At 37.2% G+C, this 22,980-nt stretch overlaps 2 protein-coding genes across 2 annotated transcripts; both read left to right on the top strand.

Annotated features, from left to right (window-relative positions):
• The first annotated feature begins 3,456 nt into the window (after nucleotides 1–3,456).
• On the top strand, nucleotides 3,457–12,012 carry LOC132034277 (uncharacterized). The gene is made up of 5 exons (XM_059424578.1): nucleotides 3,457–3,702; nucleotides 9,465–9,655; nucleotides 10,521–10,622; nucleotides 11,544–11,595; nucleotides 11,672–12,012. Exons 1-5 carry the CDS (start codon nucleotides 3,612–3,614, stop codon nucleotides 11,782–11,784), a joined length of 549 nt encoding a protein of 182 aa, XP_059280561.1. The 5' UTR covers nucleotides 3,457–3,611; the 3' UTR covers nucleotides 11,785–12,012.
• A 2,572-nt stretch (nucleotides 12,013–14,584) lies between these two features.
• LOC132035011 (protein MAIN-LIKE 2-like) lies at nucleotides 14,585–15,425 on the top strand. The gene is made up of 2 exons (XM_059425335.1): nucleotides 14,585–15,241; nucleotides 15,330–15,425. The coding sequence occupies exons 1-2, from the start codon at nucleotides 14,585–14,587 to the stop codon at nucleotides 15,423–15,425; spliced, it is 753 nt and encodes a 250-aa protein (XP_059281318.1).
• Nucleotides 15,426–22,980: the final 7,555 nt, after the last annotated feature.

The following is a 22,980-nucleotide window of genomic DNA, read 5'->3' on the forward strand; positions in this document are numbered from 1 at the left end:
ATAAAATTAAGTTTTACTAAAAATCTTACATGTGGCAGGCTTATGAAAAGACACATGTGGCTCGGCAGGCTCATGAGAAGACACACAGTGGGTAGCCCTGATGGATCCACTGTCGCCGAATCCTAAAATATGAGAAATTACGAAATAATAAATAACATATATATTTAAAATAAGTACTTTAATATTTTAAATAAGTATTTTATATACTAACTGGGATAAAAAACATCTCGAAGTCAATAAACCTGGGACCGTCTACATTTCTCGTAGGCCGCTCCTCACATAATGATGCGCCATACGCATCCCAGTCCATGTCATTACATAACCCGAGGTACGCATTCTGGCTCGGTTGAGATAAAGACTCGAGTATTTTTGCAAATAGGCGTGCCGGCGTAAATGCATGTGTCAACGGCTGGATGAAGTCGAAGGGCTAGTTGAGGGGCTGTGAAATTTGAGGGCTCAAAGCTATTTGCGGCCCGGACTAGAATAGGAGTGGCCTCATCGGGCTTATCTACCAGATGGTGTCCTCTGCCACCACGTCCTCTACCATCACCACATCCTTCTATATCACCACCTCGGCACAGCAATATTCCCCGCCCGCCTGCGACGTCTTCCTCGCCAATCCGCACGATCTTGCTGCGTGGAGCCGAGGATTGTGCATGCGCCTGTATCTCCACTGCCGGATACCATCCTCGGATATCCGTACAACCTCCCTAGCAAGCCCCGCCTTCTCGGGGTTAGATATACGGTCTAACGAATATGGGCGATCCTTTGTCGATCACCGACTATATTTATTTTCAACAGTAAATATTAGTTAATTTTTCAAAGTAATAACTAATACTATTAAATCAATCCAAGTGCGATAAACTTACCAATGCCTCATACTACCCCGCAAGTGTTGCGTATCCTATATCCCTCGGGGGACGTGAAGCGGGGTTGCCAATCAAGCGGCGTGTGATTTGCTGGTACCAGTGCATGTAATCCCTGATGGGAGTCGCATAGTGACCTACGATAAACTCCTAACTTGTGCTCCCAACGGCGGAGGCGGACACCCGTGAAAATCGGGGTCGATCGCCCGCGTGTGGTGCGGGCTCGCATAACGAATGCGCGCCCGAGGTTTGGGGGATATATTCTATCGATGCCGAAACTATTGTAAGATGCAGTCGGGCATGTGGTCCTCAACGATGTCCAAGTGTATCACTGGGCACTACGACATCCACAAGGCCTGACCAGCTCTGCAAAAGGCTGGTAATCTATCCAAAAAACTAGCGTACGACGTCCATAAAAATAGTTGCATAAAATATAGCTACAAATTAGAAATCAACAAGCAGAAAATAAAATGATTAATGTAATAATGTAAAATTAAAAAATTTTACCGCATCGTCTGTCATTCGATCAAGCTGATCTCAGAATAGAAGAATACTGTGGTGAATATTCATATCCTGGTCAAGCCCTGCCGTCCACCTCCTCGCGTAGGGCATCTCATCAGGAAGGTCATACCTAGGTACGGGCTAAAAAGGCAGCATCCTATCCCACCCCTATAACTGAAAGCGAAAATAAAAAATATGATTTTTTAGTCGTCGTTTGAAGAGGTATATTTAGAATAAAGTAACACACACTTAAAATATTATCTGGAGAAGAGCAAAAAATCCATACACATCACTGCAATCCCCAATAGACGCTCGGCATAGACATCGGTAGAGGTATGCCAAAACAACACAGCCCCAGCTGTAGTGGGGAGGTAGGGGGCGCTCACGTAAAAGAGTCCACGCCATATCCAGCCTACAGGGACGGAGCAACATCCCCATCTGTATAACATCACCCCATAATAGCTCGAACCTATGATCATCTTGCAGAGCAAGTACTGATCTATCGTTGGGCCCTGAGTGAACGTTGGGATCCATGGAGGTGTCGTATCTGTACAGACTAAATTATTCATTATTCTTGAAATTAGAGGGAAATTATGTTAACTAAATAATCCTTTATCGAAAAATTATATTAACTAATCATTTATAGAGAAATTATATTATTGATGTTCAATCCAAAACAAAGGATTTACTTTATCGTTCGTTATTCAGGATTTAGTTAGTTATTTGTTATTCAGGATTTAGTTTGTCCTTCTTTATTCAAAATTTGTGGATTATGAGAGTTATGTTGTATTATATTTTTTGAATAATAACATCTAATTAAAAAATTACTGAATTAATTAATTTCTTAACTAAAATTTTAATATATTAAATAGCTAATTTATTTAATGGAAAGTTATGTTAAATAACTAATCTTAAACTAAGGATTTAGTTTATAATAACTAATCTTAAAATAAGGATTTAGTTTATCATTCATTATTCAAAATTTGTAATTTATGAGAATTATGTCGTATTATATTTTTTGAATATTAATATCTAATTAAACATTACTTAATTAATTAAAATTATATAATTTATTTAACGGATAATTATGTTAACTAACTAATTCTTTATCAAAAAATTATATTAACTAACTATTCCTTTAGTGAAATTTTATTAACGATGCTCGTTTATCTTTTGTTATTCAAAATTTGTGAATTATGAGAATTATGTTGTATTATATTATTGTTCTTGCAGAAATGCAAGGTAAGACTGCGTACAATAGACCCTTGTGATCCGGCCCTTCCGGGGACCCCGCATAAACGGGAGCTTAGTCTGCCAGGGCCCTTTTTTTTATATTACTATAAATAATTATATCTAATAAAAATTAACTTAATTAATTAATTTCTTAAGTAAAAATTTATATTAAATAGCTAATTTATTTAACGAGAAATTATTTTAACTTACTAATCCTTTATTGGAGAATTATATTAACTAACTAATCACTAATTAGCAATTGTTAACTAATTATTCTCCTAACTACAATTAAAGTAATAACGAACTAATTTATTTAATGAGAAATTATATTAACTACCTAATTAATAATTAATAACTAATTAACACATAACACTAGATAACTAATTACCACATTGACAATTAACATGGGATAAACAATTTCACAAATAATAAATTAACAATTATATAATTAGCAAATAATAGGAGATTACAATATTTTTCTAATTACACAATTAATAATCAATTAAAGGAGCTTTTTCCCCTTTAATGGCGTTTTGTGGTTAAAAAAATTAAATATGGGGATAGTGGGGAAGAAGCCGACGGGGTCGGTTATATACCTCTATAACGCAGGAATTTCCTGCATAATAGGAGTTAACCCATATAACGCAGCAATTTGCTGCGTTAAGGTTAGTTCGGTAACAACTTTTTTTATTTTTATTTTTATTTTTATTGGGTCATTTAGGTTGCGGACTTGTAAATTTTTACGGAAGGAGAATGTGCTTTGAGCTTGAACTAAAGGGAGCAAATTGTATTTTCTAACGAATTAGGGGTAAAATTCGAATAAAAGTTTCTCTTTTCAGACTTGAATCAATTCTTACTACTAGTTGAGAAAAACAAGAATAGAGCTTAAATTTGCAAATTAGGAGACACAACACTCAAAATCTAAGGTTTTGCAAGTCTCAAATTGAAATTCTTTGATGCTTATTCAAACCCCACTACAATAATTCTCTAGTGATTGTATAAAAAAAAAAAATGGATGGACCACCAGCCAATGATGTTTGTTCAGTATGCCATGGCACTTTTCAAGTCCCTTGTCAAGCTAATTGTTCCCATTGGTTTTGTGGTTAGCTTTTATATCTCTCTTTTATTTTATTGGGTCTTTATTACTTGCTAGTATTGTGCACCTGAAATTAGAGTTGAAGAATTGTTTTTCTTGATGAGAAATGGAGAAAGATGAATAATTGGGAGTGGCATTAAGCAGTTCTTGTATTGTTGTCATGGAAACATTTACATATTGTTGTTATGGATTTGTTGAGAAATTCGTTTTCAATTTTGAAATGTACATTTTAAAGATCTTTTTTCTTGATTGACTATGGGATTGCTCAGAAATTGGGAGCGATCCACTTGCTTATATTGGGAAATTAAGCAGTTTTTTTCTTTGGTTATGGAGAATTTCACATTGTTGTTTTGATTGAGAAACCGTTTTCTATGTGTATGTGTAACAACAACATACCCAAACCTTACCCCCACCTCGTCGGTGTGTATGTGTGTGTTTGATATTTTAATGTGAGTGTATATATAAAAAATCTGTTTTATCTTTCATTTGGAGAGATCAAAATCTCAATTTCCACCCCCCCCCCCCCCCCCCCACACACACACACACAAAAAAATTTGTCCGTGGACTACGGTTAAAGTATCCGAAGTTTATCCGAGACATATCCCACACCCGCACTGTGTCGAGACAGGTGCGACATCAAAAATGAAGAGTCCACGCAACTTAGGCCGCTATTACTGCTTATTATCACTGTTTATTATTACTGATGCTTTTTCATCTCTCCTTGAGCCGGGGGTCTATCGGAAACAGCCTCTCTACCTGTCAAAAGGTAGGGGTAAGATCTGCGTGCACTCTACCCTCCCCAGACCCCACCTGGTGGAATTAAACTGGGTATGTTGTTGTTGTTTGTATATATAAAAAATTTAGGGCAACTCAACTCATAAATGGATATAAACGCATAGTTAGTGTCAAGCTATTTGTGCCCTGCGCTTAAAGCGCGCTGCGTATACATGGGAGTGTCTATTTTTGCTAATGTTCCATTTTATACGAATGGCCTGTTTTATTAATAAATACTTACCAAAAGACAAAGACTTTGGAATAAATATTAAGTCAAAAGAATGAATGTGAATGTTGTGTGTATCTAGGAGCAGCTAACCTAGATTTGTTGGATGAATAATAATTGGTAATTAAGATATGGTGCTGAAACCATGACATGCTGCTAAATGGTGCATCAAGTCTACTCCGTGTAGTCTTCCTTCCCATTAGTGCTTTTCCTTGTGTGTGATGTCCTCTAAGCAATTTCATCTGACACATGCATGTCTAACAGAAGTACGCTTTGCGAGATCTTCCAAAACACCTTGGATACTTGCTAAGAACTTAACATATCGATAAGTGAGCCAAGTACCATGCTGGTTTGTGAATTTGAACAGGGAGGTGTCACGAGTGGAATGCTATCTTAACAGAAGATGGTACAAAACCATGCATGCTGAGGTCATATAACCTTAAAGGGTAGGTTTCAAGTTAATGGGTTTGAATAAGTCTGTCGAATGATCTGGATCGAGGAGAAAGCAAATTATAAAGTCTTTTTGCCGCGAAAAGGAGGGAAAAAAGACAACTAATTGAAACTACTGAGGTAGCTCACATTTTGCTTTAAAAAAAAAAAATTGAGGTAGCTCATAACAAATAGTTTGTAAAGAAATTTGCTCTGCAGAAAAGGAGAGGTAAGTAGAAGATCAGAATCATGATCTTTTACTTCCTTTTCAAGTTCATGTACTTGAAAAGGAAGTTATCAAAAAAGGTTCATGTACTTGCATAATAACATTTCACATGATGAAATATCACTTACTGTCTCAAGTCACAGATGCCAATGAATGACAGGTTACCTCAAACCATCTCATTCACTGTATAGAACTTCTTTTCATGGGGACTATCATCTGATGTCAACCGCACTAATACTTTTAGATGCACAATGACGGAGGATGGGAATTTTCAGCCTTCGCTGAAAATGATGTGCAAGAAACAAATAAGTGCTGTGGAGTTATTAAACATAAGCTCCTGCATCGTGGTTCTATCCCTATATTGCTCAAACCCTTCAAACTCCCTTCCGCACCCATGTCGATCTAGCATGATTTGTGTGTGGGATCCTCACCAGATGTGGTCAATTTACTCAGGGTACTTTAACTACATCTGTGACCAAGAAGTATAGGTTGAAGGGGTATTTGGTTTGATAGTTTGATTTATGTTATATATATAATATTAGTTATACAAAGTATGATATGCTTTGCTCTTACATATATCTTACGAATACAATTTTAGGTGCTTATAAGGAATTAAATTTCATTATATTTTTAGTGCAGGAACATTAATTAATTGAAGTAGATAATTGTATATCTCTTAATATACATTTACTAGCCGTATCCCAGCACCCATATCGGCACTCAAATCCATACCCAAATCCTAAAAGTTATGTAATGAAGAATCCGACTAGATCCACTCATGTATCGGGTACCGGCACCCGAGTCGGAGCAACATTGGTCAATCCTTGTTTGACAGACATGTGAAACTAAAGCACTTTGTGCAGTAGGTGCATTTTGCTGTTTTATGCTTCAGTTTTGTTGGGAAATCAGCTGTTGTTTATAAGGTCTCCATGTATATAACCACAGAGAACTTGTATGCATTTAGTCTATGTTTTATAGCTTTCGTTCTTGGAATGAAAGAGTGGCAGCAAGATCCTGTACTACCTGCTGCCTTGTATGTGGATGATTGACATATCTTGGAGTACGATCAGCTGGTGTAGATGCCTCTTAATAACTTCACATTTCCTAGAAGATGAGAAATTGTTCCAATTGAGTGAAACTTGACTTAGTTTAAAGACAAAGGAGGAGGGTGATGGAGTCGTCAAAATTTTCATTATCAACAGAAAACTGTATTGGAATTGTTACTTGCATTTTGGATAAATATAACATGAAGTATCTGTCCGTCAAAATTAAGCTCATAATCTTATTGAGTGCATATTTACCTATCTAAGACGATATCGCTGAACTGAGAGATTTGAGGTGGAAAATGAGTGAACTTTGCAAGATATGCAATAAGACTTGTGACCGTTTATCCTGTCAGAAACGGGTTTAAAAATCCTGCCAGTGTCCTTTCCCTATTGCAGTGATTTTTATAGGAATAGGGTAAAAAAATAAAGGGATATTATTTTGGCACATTTCTGCTTATTGAATATAAACCAATTTAGAAATTCTTGCCAGTGGTGCAGTGTATTTCTTGCCAGTAACTAATGTGGGCTATAAAGTAGAAAGAGACTGGGATGTATAAGTCGTAGCACATTTCATGGATTACGTGGACTGTATGAAAATCTAGATTCTTGGGTTGGGCTATGTCAGTGGAGACTGTATAGGGCATGTGATTAGGGGAAATTTCTGGTTTACCCAGTTACAAAAATATTAAATGCATTAAACTGTCTTATCCTACTGAAAAGATAATAATCTGAAGTAATGCGTGGTGCATGAAAGACTAATTCTTCCCTTCTCCCAAAAATTTGAGACTTGATTGGAGATACGAGTGTCAAAATTTACCAATCTTTGAGTTTCAGTTTTTAAAATCACCAGATCTTGAGCGAAATTTCTAGATTCACATCTAGCCATTACTTTAGAAAATCTTGGTGAATGTAAAATTTCTGTTTTTATTTTTATAGCAAATGAATCAAGTTTCTGGATTGAGGGAATAACTGTTAGTTGCCAGCAGTTTGAACATTATTTACTGTAACCGGAATTCTAAGATGTGGAGCAGGAAAAGCCTAATTGTCTATTTTAGCAGGACACTAGATGACTAGAACTACAAATCTTTGTTTTTAGTACTGTAACTGCATCGAGTGTTGCTGCTTACAAATATAATACTTGAAATTGTTGGCTTTCTTCTCTGGCTTATTCACTTCCATTATTTCTTTTCCCGGACTGCTTTGAACTATTTTTCGTTGAGCCAACGGTCTATTGAAACAGCCTCTCTACCTCCAAGGTAGGGGTAAGGTCTGCGTACACTCTACCCTCCCCAGATCCCACTTTGTGGGATTACTCTAGGTATGTTGTTATTGTTGTTGTTCGTTGGCTTTCTTCTCTGATGTATCTCCTATAACTTCCCTTTAAAATACTTTAACCTATAAATGATTCAAGTTTCTAAATGTTACCCAATTATAGCTTGTGCTTCTTGGCCTGATATGGTTTGGCACTGTTTTTGTCTTCTTCTCTTTTTGAGATGGTAACAGAATTCATTAATTAAGTAGTAAATCTCAGCACAAAGGTAGTGTTAAGAGTAACAGGCCCTAAGATGCAAGACTTCCAAAACGGATAGGAAAACAAAAAGCAAAAGACAAAGTCTCGTGTCAGTTACAAGGACCCAATGAGATCAACTAAGGACTCTACACCTTGCACTAAAGCTTCTTTACACCAAAAGTGGAACAAAAATATACTTTTAATCTTCTGTTCAGAATTCCTGAGTCTTCAAAACATCTGGAATTCCTTTCCAGCCACAGCTCCACCATATACATGCCGGAATAATTACTGCACCGCTTCTTCTGACTTGCTCCTGCAGTTAAATTGTCCAGTAAGCCAGCAGTTCCAAAGTATCTCTAGGAACTACCCAACTCAGACCTTTGATACTCAGAAATATTTGCCATTTGTTCACCTGGCAATGGAGAAAAAGATGACTGACTGTGTCATTGGTCCTGCCACACAAAAAGCATTATGAACATAGAGGCATTCGTCTCTTCATTAAACTCTCATGTGTCAGAACAGCTTGCTTAGCCACTAACCAGCAAAACACAGTTACTTTGAAAGGGACCTTCCGCTTCCAGATATGTTTCCATAACCAGGGCCCTTGGTGGTGTAGTGAGCTGTTTAAAACCTTATATGCAGATTTTACAGTGAAAGCTCCTCTACTGTTGCTATTCCATGGCAATCTGTCCACTTGCTCAAATGGTCCCACGTAGTTGTCCAGTATCCTGAGGAACTCTCAATCTGATTACATCCCAGTCATTTAGTAGGTGCTGTTTTTGTTTTTTTCATCCTCTCTTCTCTTCCTTTGACTTTGTTTTGTCAAGAGTTATCCTCAAGTTGATGAGTATGTTTTGTAAAACCTATATCCACGCCTATTGAGGACCTTAGGGATTGCTTATTTTTTTAATAATAAAATCTTGTTAATGAAGGGCAAAAAACGACCTTAGGAATTGCTGAAGTCCAGTAGCCGGTCAGAGTTTGTAAAGAATTAGGGCTCTGTGAAGTGTGAAGATGGTCTGAGAATTCTGATGTCTCTTGTAATCAGCATTCTCCTGGTAAAAAAGAGGAACTGAATTAGTAATGTTTCCCTTTGCAGCCAAGGACATTAGAAATGGTGCATTATTGAATCAACCGGTTGGTCTTTATAGAACTATATTCAGCTTGAAATGGTATTTTCTAGTCTATACAGCCTCTGTACCCCACAAAGGTAGGGGTAAGGTCTGCATACACCTACACCCCACCCTCCCCAGACGCGACTTGTGGGATCGCACTGAGTATGTTGTTATTGTTGGTATTTTCTAGTCTATGATCAGGTTGTCAAGTAATTGGGCTAATGATACTTTGCCTAAAGGACTTTTGTGCGACTAAAATGTTAAAAACGAACTTAATTAAGAATGCTTAGAATTGAAAGCAGCATGCACTAGTGTTGAATAAAAGTTTTCAGTGTGAATGTGCTAATGTAGTAATGTGTTCATTCTAGCAATGGAGACATCAACTTTCTTCACAATATTGACTATATGTATTGAAATTCTACCTTGGCTTCCTCCTTTCTAGCTAGCTGTATTCTACAAGTTTGGGATCATGGATCCGCCCTTCAAGCATGTAAATGTCCATTATGCCGCCGTCCGATTAACTTGTTGGTTCCTAGTGAGTCTGCATCAGGGTTGCATCGAGATCCTGAAGTTTTACGAAGAGTTGAACAATATAACCGCCACTTCGGCCAACGTGCCAATAGCCTTCTCCAGGTATTTCGTTTGTTACCTATGCATATCTTTCCTTTGACATGATTCACTGCTATCTTTATCAGCAACTACTGTTCTGTTCAGGAACTTTCCCGTTCTGCTTCGTTCATTTTCATTTTTGGCAGGGGATGGGGGTGAATCTTATTTGTTCTCTTGGGTTTACTGCAGTCATGAAACTGTATCTAAAATTGTTGGTTGATTCTTGAACAATTTGAAGCAGGTACAGGTTGAATTTTAGGAGTATTTAGTTGGAAACTGGTTTTTAGTGTGAGTTTGTGTTGGACCATTGTACCACACTACTAGTATACTAGGCTAATAATTTGAATATGTTCTGCATCAGCCCTGTATTTATGTATGTGAAAATCTATCAACAAATTTGCAGTGCTATGAGCTTAAAGCATAGCCATTTTTGTCTCCTTCAAAGAATAATGCTCTGGTCACTGGTGAGCTCAGTGGCGTGGGCTTGTTACCCAATCAGGGGCATTAAAGTGATGGGACCAAAAGATAATGCACTGGTCGCTATTCTCATCCTTACAGGAACCAGTAGAGGAGATCTAAGGAGCATAAATTTTTTGATTTGCTTGGAGTTAGCTACTGATTTAAGGTCCATTAAGATTCTAATTCTATGCTTCGTACAACTTTACTGAAATATGTTATGTCTATTCTCCATTATGGGGTTTTGTATTTTTCTGGCACTGCTTTTCACCCCATGAACAACTTGCCTGAAATATGTTGTGTTATCAGCCCATGTAGTTTACCTTTCTATTAAGAATTAAAACTCATTAGTCCCTGTATATTTATTAACACGTAAACTGACCACAAATGTTGAATTCAGCTGAAGGATAGTGTATGATCTTTGTTTTGACAGAGAATGCAAGATCTTCCTTTTCTCCTCCGGAGATTACTGCGAGAAATGACAAATCCTCAAAGATCTCTTCCGTTTGTCATCAGGGCACGTGTCTATTTGGCAGTTAAGTACCCAATTATGCACCATCTATTGGATCGCCATTCCAGTTCTCTTCTTTGTACTTCTTATTTTTGTTTCCTTTTCTAGAGAGTTAGCTGATCTATCCGTGTATAGCAGCTCCATTTGATCTCAATTTATTTGCTTACTCAAAACTTTCTGGATCTTCTCAGTTAACAGCAAGATCTCTGCTTTTGTTGCATAGAAATGTTATTTTTTGTCGTGATTATATAGCAAAGCATAATTGTACATTATTATTCGGATATGATCTGTTTGCTTTTCCTCAAGCATTTCTGGCGAACATCTCCGCTGTCTGCCTGCCACATCATTACAGAATGATGGTGATGATGTAGATACTAGTTGGAAACATCGAGGGAGTTGTGTAATAAAATTAGATGTGCAAGCCATGAGGAATATGTGATTTCAGTTGTCTCATTCAAATTAAGAGTAAGCTGAAATGGATATTTATCATATTCGACCTTAAACTTCTTGTAAAATGCGTTAAAACTTCCTAGATGATGTGTAATAGAAATCTGAAGGTGACAGATCTGGTTTACATAAGGTTCTGAAAGCTGGCAGACTACTGATATATTGATAACAAAATTTATAAATTGCCATTTTATTTAGCACTAGAAGAACAGTTAGTAGTGGTTGAAGGTTATGTTGACCATTCTTCTCAGGAGTCGACAGTCCGATCTTATGAAAATTACGGCACCTCACCCTGTATTCTCCCCGGATTGGAAGCCTTTTATAGTAGTCGGCTTGAATTTAATTCTCCTTAGCAACTGGCACAGTTAAAACTTCTAATTGGGGGTAAGTGTGCATGAATTTAATTGAACCCTATGCTGAGGTATGGAAGTAGTAAACATTCACCTTTTCCCGACTCTATTTCTTACATAGATTGTCTAAAAAGCTTGTAATTTGCAGGTATTTTTAAGTGCTATATACGTACTTAGCCCCGTGGACCTTATCCCAGAAGGTAATGGTTGAATATTCTCTCTGATAATGTCGATCATGTTGTTCAGTTTATGACAACTCTTCTTCTCTTTTTGCAGGGTTTTTGGGTATCATAGGTTTATTGGATGATCTGATTATCATGTTCATCTGTTTCTTGCATGTTGCTGCTCTGTATAGATCAGTTCTTCTGTTTCGCCATGGAGGTTCTTAAACGCTTGCATCAGACGACAACCGCAAAAAATGAAAAAGAGACAAATCATGCCAGAGATGACCAACATTTTCTTGTTTCTGTTATTTCTCATGCAATCGGTGTTTAGGGGGTGTTCGCTGGAAAATCTGTACTTTTAACAAGTGGTTGAGCTGGTGTACTGCAAATATAACTCGTTATCGAGTTACAGTCTATAACTCGTTATCGAGTTTCTGGCATCCTTGCAAGCTTCTTCCTGTCGGCTTATTTCTTTTTCGTTTTCCTTTCTATTATAAATCTTTTGCTGCTTCTGTTTTAGCTTCCTGTAGTGCACAATAGGATAATCAGTTAAACTACTATAACATATAAAAGTAGAGAAATTTAATGAAGAAGCAACTCAAATGAAGGGAAGGACTTAATATATACAGCTGTCAAAAAAAGAGTACCAGATTTTCCTCCTGCCAAGGTTTAGATGATAACGCCCTTAGAGATGGGAAAATTTGCAGCTTGTATAATGTTTGTCAAGATGAAAAATCCGAGAAAGGGAAAAAAAGAACTGATCCTAGAAACAAGCTGTTATTTCCTACAGAGCATTTTGCCTTGGTCAGGAACACTATAAAACTTGGATAAGTATTTAGGCAGTTTGTGAGGGACAGTGTCAATGGGATTGTGAACTGATCATAGGAGCTTTTACATGAAGAAAAAACATTTATGACCAATAAATTAGGCATCTATGAATAACAAAAGCCATGATTCAGTAGATGAAAAAGTATGACTAGCATTAAATATCCGAAGGGGGGATATAAACATGACTTTAGATATAGAAAAGGACTGAAAGTTTGGAATACTTCCAAAACAATTTCACCCCTCCATCATATCTACCAACAATGAAGCCCTACAAAGGGCAATAATTAGCAAATCAACTTCAGCTACCATGACAGCACATGCACAAACAGATGGAAGAGAATGAAGTATCACCCAGATACTTTAATACCTGCAAAACTTCAGGAGAAGAACTATTTGTAGCACCACATGCTTTTTAATAAATTTTTTTTTTTTTAAAAAAAAGGCACCTGCTAATTTAATAGAGTCCACAACTTTTTTAACCCAAAAAGTGTCAAAAGACACCAAAATACCCCACTAAAAAAAGAAGTAACCAAACTACCTTTTGCGCACAAAATTAGTACGCAATAGGGGTTTACTAAAAAACCCACTCGTCATCCCCACCCGACAGCCCCACCATTTTCAAAAAAAAAAAAAAAAAAAAAAAAAAAAAAAAAAAACGAAGACATTCAAGGTCCCCACATTAAAAAAAACATATTTTTCATGTTATTTTTTATACCAAAAGTCAATATTCTTGGATATTCGAAAGCGAAACAGTTTGAAAACTTTGATGCGGAATAAACGAGCGTAAAACTCGATTTCAAAAACTAAAAACCACTTTCATTCTACGTATATATCACTACGAATTTTGTATTACATTGTTAAATATATTACTATCCTAAGCATGATTGTCGTGTAATAGTTGTGGATTACCAAAAAAAAAAAAAAAAAAAAAATTGCGCACTTTTTTTGTGCGCAAAATGGCTGCCCCTTTTTTTTCGTTTTTTTTTTATAAAATTTATTAATTAATTGTTAATTGTTTGTTAGGTAATTGTTTATTTGTTGATTATTTATTTCGTATTTCTTAATTGTCGGATTAACTAATTATTTATTTGTTAATTATTTATTAATTAGTTATTAAATATTTGTTAATAGTTTCATTAATTAATTGTCTATTTGTTAATTATTTGCTAGCTAATTGTTAATTGTATGATAATGAATTGTTAATATTTATATTTTTATTTATGAAATATTTGTTAATTTAGGATTGAACATCCTTAGTTTAGGTTTGAACATCCTTAATTAAACCTTAATATCCTTAAGATAATATTTGTTAGTTAATTGTATTTAATCCTTAGGTTAGGTTTGAGCATCCCTAGTTTAAAATTTAAAAATAGCATTAATATAATATTAGTTAGTTAATTGTAGTTGGTATAATAATTAATTAACAATTATTAATTCGCAAATTTAGATAGTTAATATAATTTCCTGTTAAAATCTTAGTTAGTTTGTATAATTGAACATCCTTAGTTAAACCTTAATATCCTTAAGATTATATTCTTTTAGTTAATTATATTTAATTCTTAGGTTAGGTTTGTACATCCCTAGTTTAAGATTTAAAATAGCATTAATATAATATTAGTTAATTAATTGTAGTTAGTATAATAATTAATTAACAATTATTAATTCGCAAATTTAGATAGTTAATATAATCTCGTTAAAGTCTTAGTTAGTTAGTATAATTGAACATCCTTAGTTAAACCTTAATATCCATAAGATTATATTTATTAGTTAATTATATTTAATCCTTAGGTTAGGTTTGAGCATCCCTAGTTTAAGATTTAAAAATAGCATTAATATAATATTAGTTAGTTAATTGTAGTTAGTATAATAATTAATTAACATTTATTAATTCGCAAATTTAGATAGTTAATATAATTTTCCGTTAAAGTCTTAGATAGTTAGTATAATTAAACATCCTTAATTTAGGTCTGAACATCTTTAGTTTAGGATTGAACATCCTTAGTATAATTTTTTGATAAAATATTACATGTTAATGATTAATTAAAAATGCATAAAACAGATATGACACCTCCATGGATCCCGCCCCCTTCATCTGGGGCCTTTCAAGCCAGAGGTTCTTTATCTACAGCAGCAGCAAAGGTCCAAGCTAGTATGGGATTTGGATGTAGATCCCACCCGCTTGGTCCGTCCTAGGCTTATGGAACAAGCATGGGATATCTTAGCAGCTCGGCCCCCGCATCCTCTTGTCTTAGAGATACTATATCAGGGCGGTATCTACCGTTGCGTCGTTGCTGGTCGCGTACAGCATGACAATGCTCTTGTGACGGCCATGATTGAGCGATGGCGACCGGAGACCCATACATTTCATCTCTACACTGGTGAGACCACCATCACCCTTCAAGACGTGGAGGTCCTTTACGGTCTCCAAGTCGATGGACGCGCTTTGGTTATTCAGAAGCCCCAACAGATGTCGTCGTATCGGCAAGAGTTGAATAGGCTCACTGGTTTCGGGCCTCAAGAAAGTCATATATGGGGACAGAGTCGGTTGTTAATGCATCCCCTCTTCGATCACTTGCGCCTCGTAGACATGCAGCATCCGATTACAGAGGACATACCTCAGGTTGATGTTGACCGACGTGCTCGTCTGTACCTTCTCGTCATATTTGGGGGCATCCTGTTCCCGAACACATCGGGTTCACATGTGAACTTGAGGTATTTGCCCTTTCTGGAGCATCTGGGCGAGTTGGGATGTTACAGTTGGGGCGCTGCTGTTCTGGCTTTCATGCATCGCAGATTTCGTCGAGCGTTTATGGGCGCGAGGACCGATGTCGCTGCATTTTGCCCGCTCCTCCAGGTACTATATTTAAGTGTGTGTAATTTTATTCTAAATATAGCTTTTTGAAACGACGACTTATAAAATATTTTTTTAATGACCCTTTCAGATATGGGTGTGGACTAGGATGAGACCTCTTCAGCCCATAGCTGCTGACCCTCTGCTGGACTATATTGATGAGGCGATGCCATATGCGCGGAGATAGATGAGAGGAGGCGTTATCCGAGATGTGGATACGCACCACAGTATTCTCCCGTTCAGGGATCAGCTGAATCGTTTGACGTCGAACACTGTAAGTTTTTTTGATTTAACATTAGTATGTTATTTTTTTTTTTTTTACTATTTTAGTCTTTTATTGTTAACTAATTCAATTATTTTTACAGGCTTTTATATGCACGCCGTATGATCAGATTTTGGATCATCTGCCAGCATTTTGTAGGGCTGGTGAGACCTCGTGGAAGTCACGGTGTCCGTTGATACATATGGAAATCGTTGAGGATCACGCGACCGACCGCGTCTTATGACAGTTTGGCCATGTACAGGATTTACCTGAGCAGGCTGCTTGGGAGCACGACTATTAGACGCGGGACGAGCGTACAGCCGTCACTGATGCATGGCAGGTCTTTATGCAGCTCCAGGTCCACCGTTGGGATCAGAGGGTGGAGATGCTAGCGGTGGTCAGACATGCGACTCTGGTCCAGACGTACATGCAGTGGTACACGCAGATCACTCGCAGCTTGATTGGCAACCCCGCGAGGCCTCGTGCAGATAGCTGAGGATATGCAGCTTTCGCAGGACAGAATGAGGTGTTGGTAAGTTTTATTAGGCTTAAACTTAATTAATCGTTTTATGTATTAAGTTACAAATTTATTCAATCATTAATATTTGCAAACAAATGCAGCTACGGATCGTACAGAAGATGCGCTGGGAGAGCTTGGACCATATAGATGCCCCCGAGACAGCGGGATATGCAGCGCAGATGGTTCAGCTAGCCGAGGGTGGTATGCAGCAGGCGCAGGAGCTCAGACGTGTCGACGAGCTTGTTCCAGAGGTCCCGCATCAAGTAGCGGGTGGTGGTGGTCATGGTCGTGCCAGAGGGGCTGGTGACCGAGAGGGTAGGGGCAGAGGGGCTGGTGGCGGAGGTGGTAGGGCCAGAGAGGAGGTGCGGTCACAGAAGGGGTGGGGCCAGAGGGGATCGTGGTGTAGTAGATGGGCCTGACGACCATATACTAGTTCCAGCTCCAGCCCAGCAGCCTCCGTCGACTTCTTGCCGGCCGTCTACTTCAGAGATCCCATCGACTTAAGAGAGTCCGTCGACACCTGTATATACACCGAATTTATTTTCAGATCACATGTTCTGGCCATTGCCTGCATAGCTGCCAGTTCGTCATCCACAGGGTGAGCGGTCAACTCGTGATCTACAGGGTGGCATGGTGCTGGACTTCGATTTCTCATTCGAGGAGTTCGACATGTCTCAGGCTCCGGGGCCCACTCAGGAGACCGCTGAGGAACCATCTCAGGAGCCCTCTAGCCAGCCATCTCAGGAGCCCGTCGACACACAGGTTTGATTTTTTTACAATTAAATAATGTATTAAATTAATTGTTTATATGTTATTTTATGTTTAGTTTAGCATAAAACTAAACTATATTGTTTATATGTTATTTCAGGTTCATTCTTCTGCGCCGCACCATCTACATCTCCGGCTTCGGGGTCCACTCAGAAGGCCGCTGAGGAGCCAGCTCATGAGCCCTCTAAGGAGCCCTCTAGGCAGCCATCTCAGTAGCCTGTCGACACACAAGTTTGATTTTTTACAATAAAATAATGTATTTGATTTTTTACAACTAAATAATGTATTTATTAATTGTTTATATGTTATTCCATGTTTAGTTTAGCATAAATCTAAACTAAATTGTTTATATGTTATTTCAGGTTCATTAACCAACGCTTTTGTGGACCCGTCTCCTGTTGAGATTGAGTCATCTCCTGAGGCTCACATTTCGGCCACCGTCGTCTCCCATAGGAAGCATGTTTTGAACAAGCCCCCTAGGAAGGGAACGCAGGATGATCACGCCATAGAGCGTGTACAGATTAAGAGGGAGAAGGGGGATGGAGATGATGGTGAGAGTGGTGGGGGTGGTGAGGTTCGCCTTAGGCCTAAGGTTATTCTAAAGCCTCCCGCATGTGGGACCTAGGGGGATGGAGACTGTGTATTTGCAAATAAAATGTACATTTTATGTTAATATTATATTATTTTTTTTTGGTATTATTTTTTTAATGATAATTAGTTATCTTATTTTTTATTGTCGTTTAATAATAACTCGTACGACGTCCTAAATTAATCAAAACCCTATAAAATAAAATACTTAAACCTAAAGATAACAAGTTTCCAAACAAACAAAACTTATTTCGGGACACTTTACAACCCCTAAAATGACTATCCAAACAAAACTGATGCGTTGAGCCTACATTATTGTTCGCAGAAAAAGATATTAGGTTCTAAATATAATATTGATATTCCGGCGTTTTTAAACATGACTAATCTTTGGTCAAAGTACGGAAAAAAAGTGAATTTCAAAACTATTTTTTTGAATAAAAGGCTGGGGTTTTTAGTAAACCCTAATAAGGCCAAAGTGTAAATTTACACTTTGGTCCTATTGTGCACTAATTTAGTACGCAAAAAGCAGTTTGATTACTTTTAATTAGTGCGCAAAAGGCAGTTTGGTTACTTTTTTTTTTAGTGGAGTATTTTGGTGCCTTTTTGTCACGACCCGACTAGGGGGCCATGACGGGTACCCGGAGCTGACTACCGAGCACCGCATATCATTCTAGCCTTCATACTCATCTCAAACAAACTAATCTCTCAAAGTAAACTTACTATGAAATGATCACCAACATCTCCCAAATTATACATATAAATACGCATAGGCCCACAAGGTCACAAAAATGACATATAGAATATATATATACTAATAAGATCACACAACACCTACTACCCACACATATGTATCTATGATCCTCTACTAGAATACTGAGACCATAAGGACGGGACAGGATCCCGCCATGCCCCAAATGTGCACACAAAAGGATATACCAATAAACGACAACTCTGGAGTAGTGGAGTGCTCCTGTACAGCTGCTAGTAAGGCTCTTAGGTGTCCGGGCCATCTTTCTGTCTACCTATGGGCATGAACACAGCGTTCATAAAAGAAAAGGACGTCAGTATGAACAATGTACTGAGTATGTAAGGCATATATGATAACATAATAAGCATAGAAAGCATAAGAAGAAAGGATAAGCAGACAGCTACTTGCCTCTTGAGGCGGAATCATGCATGCTTGCTCTTACCTTTAAAGCATATCACACATACATACAAAAGCTGTCTAAATCAATAACATCATTAGCCCGCGTCCGGGGTAATCATCTCACGCCGCCCACTAGTGGTGTCATGTCCGGCTGAATAGGCACGGTGTTATCATTATCCATAAGCCGCCCACCGAAGTGGTGTCATGTCCGGCCAAATAGGCACGGTGTTATCATTATCCATAAGCCGCCCACCGAAGTGGTGTCATGTCTGGCCAAATAGGCGCGGTGTAATCATACATATATATACTTATCATGAAGCATGCATAAGAGCTCAAATAAAAGTTGTACTCTATTGGAGTGACGTAAAGTTGGTAACCTCCGATTACATTATGCAATATCATGATAGTCCTGTCTCACCTTGAAGAAACTAGCATTATAAGGTGAGGCTATTAACAATGAATAACATCAAGGAATCATGTCAAGATCATTAGCATCATAACAACATCATATCATTATCATGGAACATATCTCATCTCTATCTCGTAGGAAACTTTTAATACCCTTTAGCTTTCATCTTTTGGAATGTAAGAAGGTCATGGGAATTACCGGAAAGAAATCACAATATATAAGAATCATGCCTTTGAAAGAAGGGCTAGCCTTACATACATTTATGTCTTTTTAGCTCTATAGACTAAATGGTCTCCTTCCAAGCTCGCGATTCTACATTCAAGAGAAGTCGTACCATGGTTAAGCCATTGAAAACATGCCTAAGTTAAAGCTAAAGCGACTAAGAGCTAATGAAAATTTGGGCAGTATTTCCTTTGTTTCTACAACTTTCTCCATGCAATAAACGACTCCAAACATCATTAACAACACCCAAGACACTATAATTAATAAACTTCTTCAAGTTCAACATTATTCAATCCTTACAATGCCCTTCCAATGTCATTGATGGGTATAAATTATTCATGTAATTTCAATATAAAAATATAATATTTTAAAGTTAAAACATGAATAACTTATATCATATTCTCGCACTTTTCTAACAAATCTTGCAGGAAAAGAGTACATGGAAAAAGAGAAGAAGCAAGAACTAAAAGCCAAGAAAGGAGGATGCATCCGTGATAACTTCACCAAAGACTACATAAAGTCAAGAGAAACAAAGTTATAACAAATTCTCACCAAAATTTCATGATAAACTATCATGCCAAATTCTCAAGATTGCATGATAATTTGCCACGCCAATTTCTCAAGATTGCATGATAATTTGCCATGCCAATTTCTCATCAAGGAAATATTATTATATTGAATATCTCTTGCAATGTCTCTCCAAGACTTCTAGGAATTTTTCTATAAATAGGCATATGTTTGTAGAAGAAAGGGAACCCATCTTTCATCCTATTTGCATCCAAGAGTGAAGAGGACACAAGAACTAGTCTTGGTGTCTCTCTTGGCTCTTTCTTGTAGTAAAAAAAAAAAAAAAAAAAATTCTCTTAGTCTTTATTTGTATTTAGTTTTCTACTACATAATTGAGTAAGTTTCCTTGGTTGGGATACTAGATGAAGCTTGATGAAGCTATTATAATAAACATCTTTATTTTATTATCTTCTTATGTTGGGATTTTCTCTTTATCATATTTATACACCAAGGTATTTGATATTAATTATATCTATTATTGGATGTAATTATATCTCTTTAGAAAAATCTTTATGTTGTTATTTTATTTCTTATTCGGGAGAAGAGAACGATTTAAGCAAGTTTATTGATTTAAATAATCTTTATCTTATTTCTTTTAGTCCTAATTCTCGCGGAGGGATTAACTCAAATAAGTTTATTAATTTAAATGATCTTAATATTATTTCTTTCAGTCCTAATTCTCACGGAGGGATTGACTCAAATAAGTTTATTGATTTAAGGGATCCTTGTCTTATTTCTTTCAGTCCTAATTCTTATGGAGGGATTGACTCAAATAAGTTTATTTATTTAGCAAAAGCTAATCGAAAGAGGCTTTTGTTCACTTGGTGCACTCAACTAAGATAATTCTTGTTTGAAGCCATTACTTTAATTGGTTAACTACACTAATTGAAAGAGGTGTTATTAATTAATTATTGTTTAATGTCACTAATTAATTGACAATAAATTAATAGTATAAGCGAGAGTGGTGCTATTAACATATTGTCGTTATGTGGAGTGATTGTATTAGAAATAAGCTATCATTCTTTAAACAGAGAAATAAATAATAAACTTTTGATTTTATTATAATAATTTTATTTTGCCGACTCAAAATATCCCAACCTCTATCATTTATTAGAAAAATCCAAAAATATTTCTTATTTTGTTATCATAATTTTCAAGACTTTTGAACAACTCCCTTTTCATCAATTTGATTCTCTCAAATAGAAACAAAAATAATACAAATCTGTTGCCTAGGTGATTCCAATCTCTGTGGGACGATATCTTAAACTTTACTATAATTTGATAGAGTACGAGCAGAAAATACCTATGCACATTGGTCTCATCAATCATCCATAACCAAAACTATGACATAATACCACATATATATTCTCATATAATACTCCTTTAACATCATTTGTATTATTCATCACAAGATTGTACTCATAACATGTCAAGAACTATAATTCAAGTCAAGTTACCATTCAAGAATTCCACTATTTCCATATTTGAACTTCATACTCTACTTTCTTCCATAATCCAAGTCTTTCCACCACTCAATATTCTTAATAACATGAATAAAATGTGAAACTCACCTTCGATCACATAAGAATGGGCTTTGGATGAAAATACTCGACTTGAGAGAAACCCTACTTCAATACCAAAGGGATTCTTGGTTTCCACAAGCCTTAGTGAACATCCTTGCACTTGATTCTACTAATTTCGTGGTGCTTACTCTTAATTCCTCTTGGATTTGTGATAATATGATATGGAGAGTATTCTAGAGTTTTCAGGACTTGGAGAGAAGTGAAATCTGAAAATTATCAAAAAGGGTCGTCTATTTATAGCTGGAACCAGAAAATTCTAGAGAGGCGGTTCGACGAGCAGGTTGACAGTCCGTCGACTTTGTCACGACCCAACTAGGGGCCGCGACGAGTACCCGATACTTGTACCGGGCACCCCCTGTCATATGTCTTGTTCTTATTACTAAGTGGGCCGTATGAACACTGGCATTTTTTTTTGTCACAACATCGCCGATAATAGCATACATGTAAACGAGTAGTAGTATTCAACTGTATTGACATATCGCACGGCGATAAAGACAACTAGACTATGAAACATCGGCTTGTACATATCGTCTACGAGCCTCTAAACACGATACATATAATTACAAATGCTTGACTTTCTTTGTGTCCAAATATATACACAAAAACGGTACCCAAAATAGAAGCTACGGAACAAGCTGGAGCGTTTTCCATTGTACGGTTTGAAAAAGCTCCTAGGAGTCGAGCCGTCAACTTTGTTTACTGCGTGGCATGAGACGCGGCCCCCGAAAAAGGGGTTAGTACGAACGAGTGTACCGAGTATGTGAGCCATGAAAATAATATGATGGAGCATGTAACATGTGAGCAATAACAACATGTGTGAGACCAAAGATCATATAACGAGATAAAAGGATAATGCGTACTGTAAGTGCCTTTCGGGCGGATGTCATGCTTGCTTATTATATACTTTTGTTCAAAACATTTCGTGTCATATACATGTGAAAATAACAAGTCATGTCGCCGAAATACGTCGGCTCGCCCATGTGTCCGCGTCGGGCATCCGCGTCGGGATGGAATTACGCCGGTGACCGGTGGCGATGCGTCTATAGCGCAACATGTATCCATTCCCCAAAATTCCCCATTTTCATATACATATCATATACATGTCATATACATATCATATAAGCGACATGCATAAGAACCCAAGGAAAGTCATGTGTACGTCGGGGTGACGTAAGGTCGGTAGCCCCCGACTACCTTATGGAATAACCACGGTCGTTTCGTCTCACCTTGAAGGAACAATCATTATAAGGCGAGACCATCAATGAATAGCAACACCGTAAGAAAACATAAAATAAGATTATAAAGTTCCTATGAAAGAAGTAATGGAAACCGATATGCACGTTTATCGAGGCTCGGGTGACGAACATAAGAACACGGTCATCATGTACCATTGGGTCATTCACGAAGGTTTCAAGGCATTTCAACTTCATTTCCGAAGGTTTCGGACGTTTGAACACTTCTTTTCTTTAAAGCACAAGTTATGGATTCAATTCTATTGAATGAAAAAGGAATAAATTTAGGTGTCGTTTCCGAGGGGTAGGACTTTTCCCGAGGGTCGGATTTCGACTTATAGTAACTAGGACATGCCAAATGAAGGAGAGGTAGGCTTCACATACCTTTTACGCTTTGTTCGCGTCTCCAAACTCAAGCTCCAAGTTCGCCAAAATCTACAAATT

The sequence above is a fragment of the Lycium ferocissimum genome, chromosome 10, assembly GCF_029784015.1.
Source record: "Lycium ferocissimum isolate CSIRO_LF1 chromosome 10, AGI_CSIRO_Lferr_CH_V1, whole genome shotgun sequence".
Taxonomy (NCBI): Eukaryota; Viridiplantae; Streptophyta; class Magnoliopsida; order Solanales; family Solanaceae; genus Lycium; species Lycium ferocissimum.

Bases quoted from the DNA above. Each gene is read 5' to 3' on its own strand.
- LOC132035011 (XM_059425335.1), top strand. From the start codon at position 14,585: ATGGAACAAGCATGGGATATCTTAGCAGCTCGGCCCCCGCATCCTCTT. The intron at 15,242-15,329 runs GTACTATATTTA...TGACCCTTTCAG, and splicing joins CATTTTGCCCGCTCCTCCAG to ATATGGGTGTGGACTAGGAT.
- LOC132034277 (XM_059424578.1), top strand. From the start codon at position 3,612: ATGGATGGACCACCAGCCAATGATGTTTGTTCAGTATGCCATGGCACT. The intron at 9,656-10,520 runs GTATTTCGTTTG...TTGTTTTGACAG, and splicing joins GTGCCAATAGCCTTCTCCAG to AGAATGCAAGATCTTCCTTT. The intron at 11,596-11,671 runs GTAATGGTTGAA...CTCTTTTTGCAG, and splicing joins CGTGGACCTTATCCCAGAAG to GGTTTTTGGGTATCATAGGT.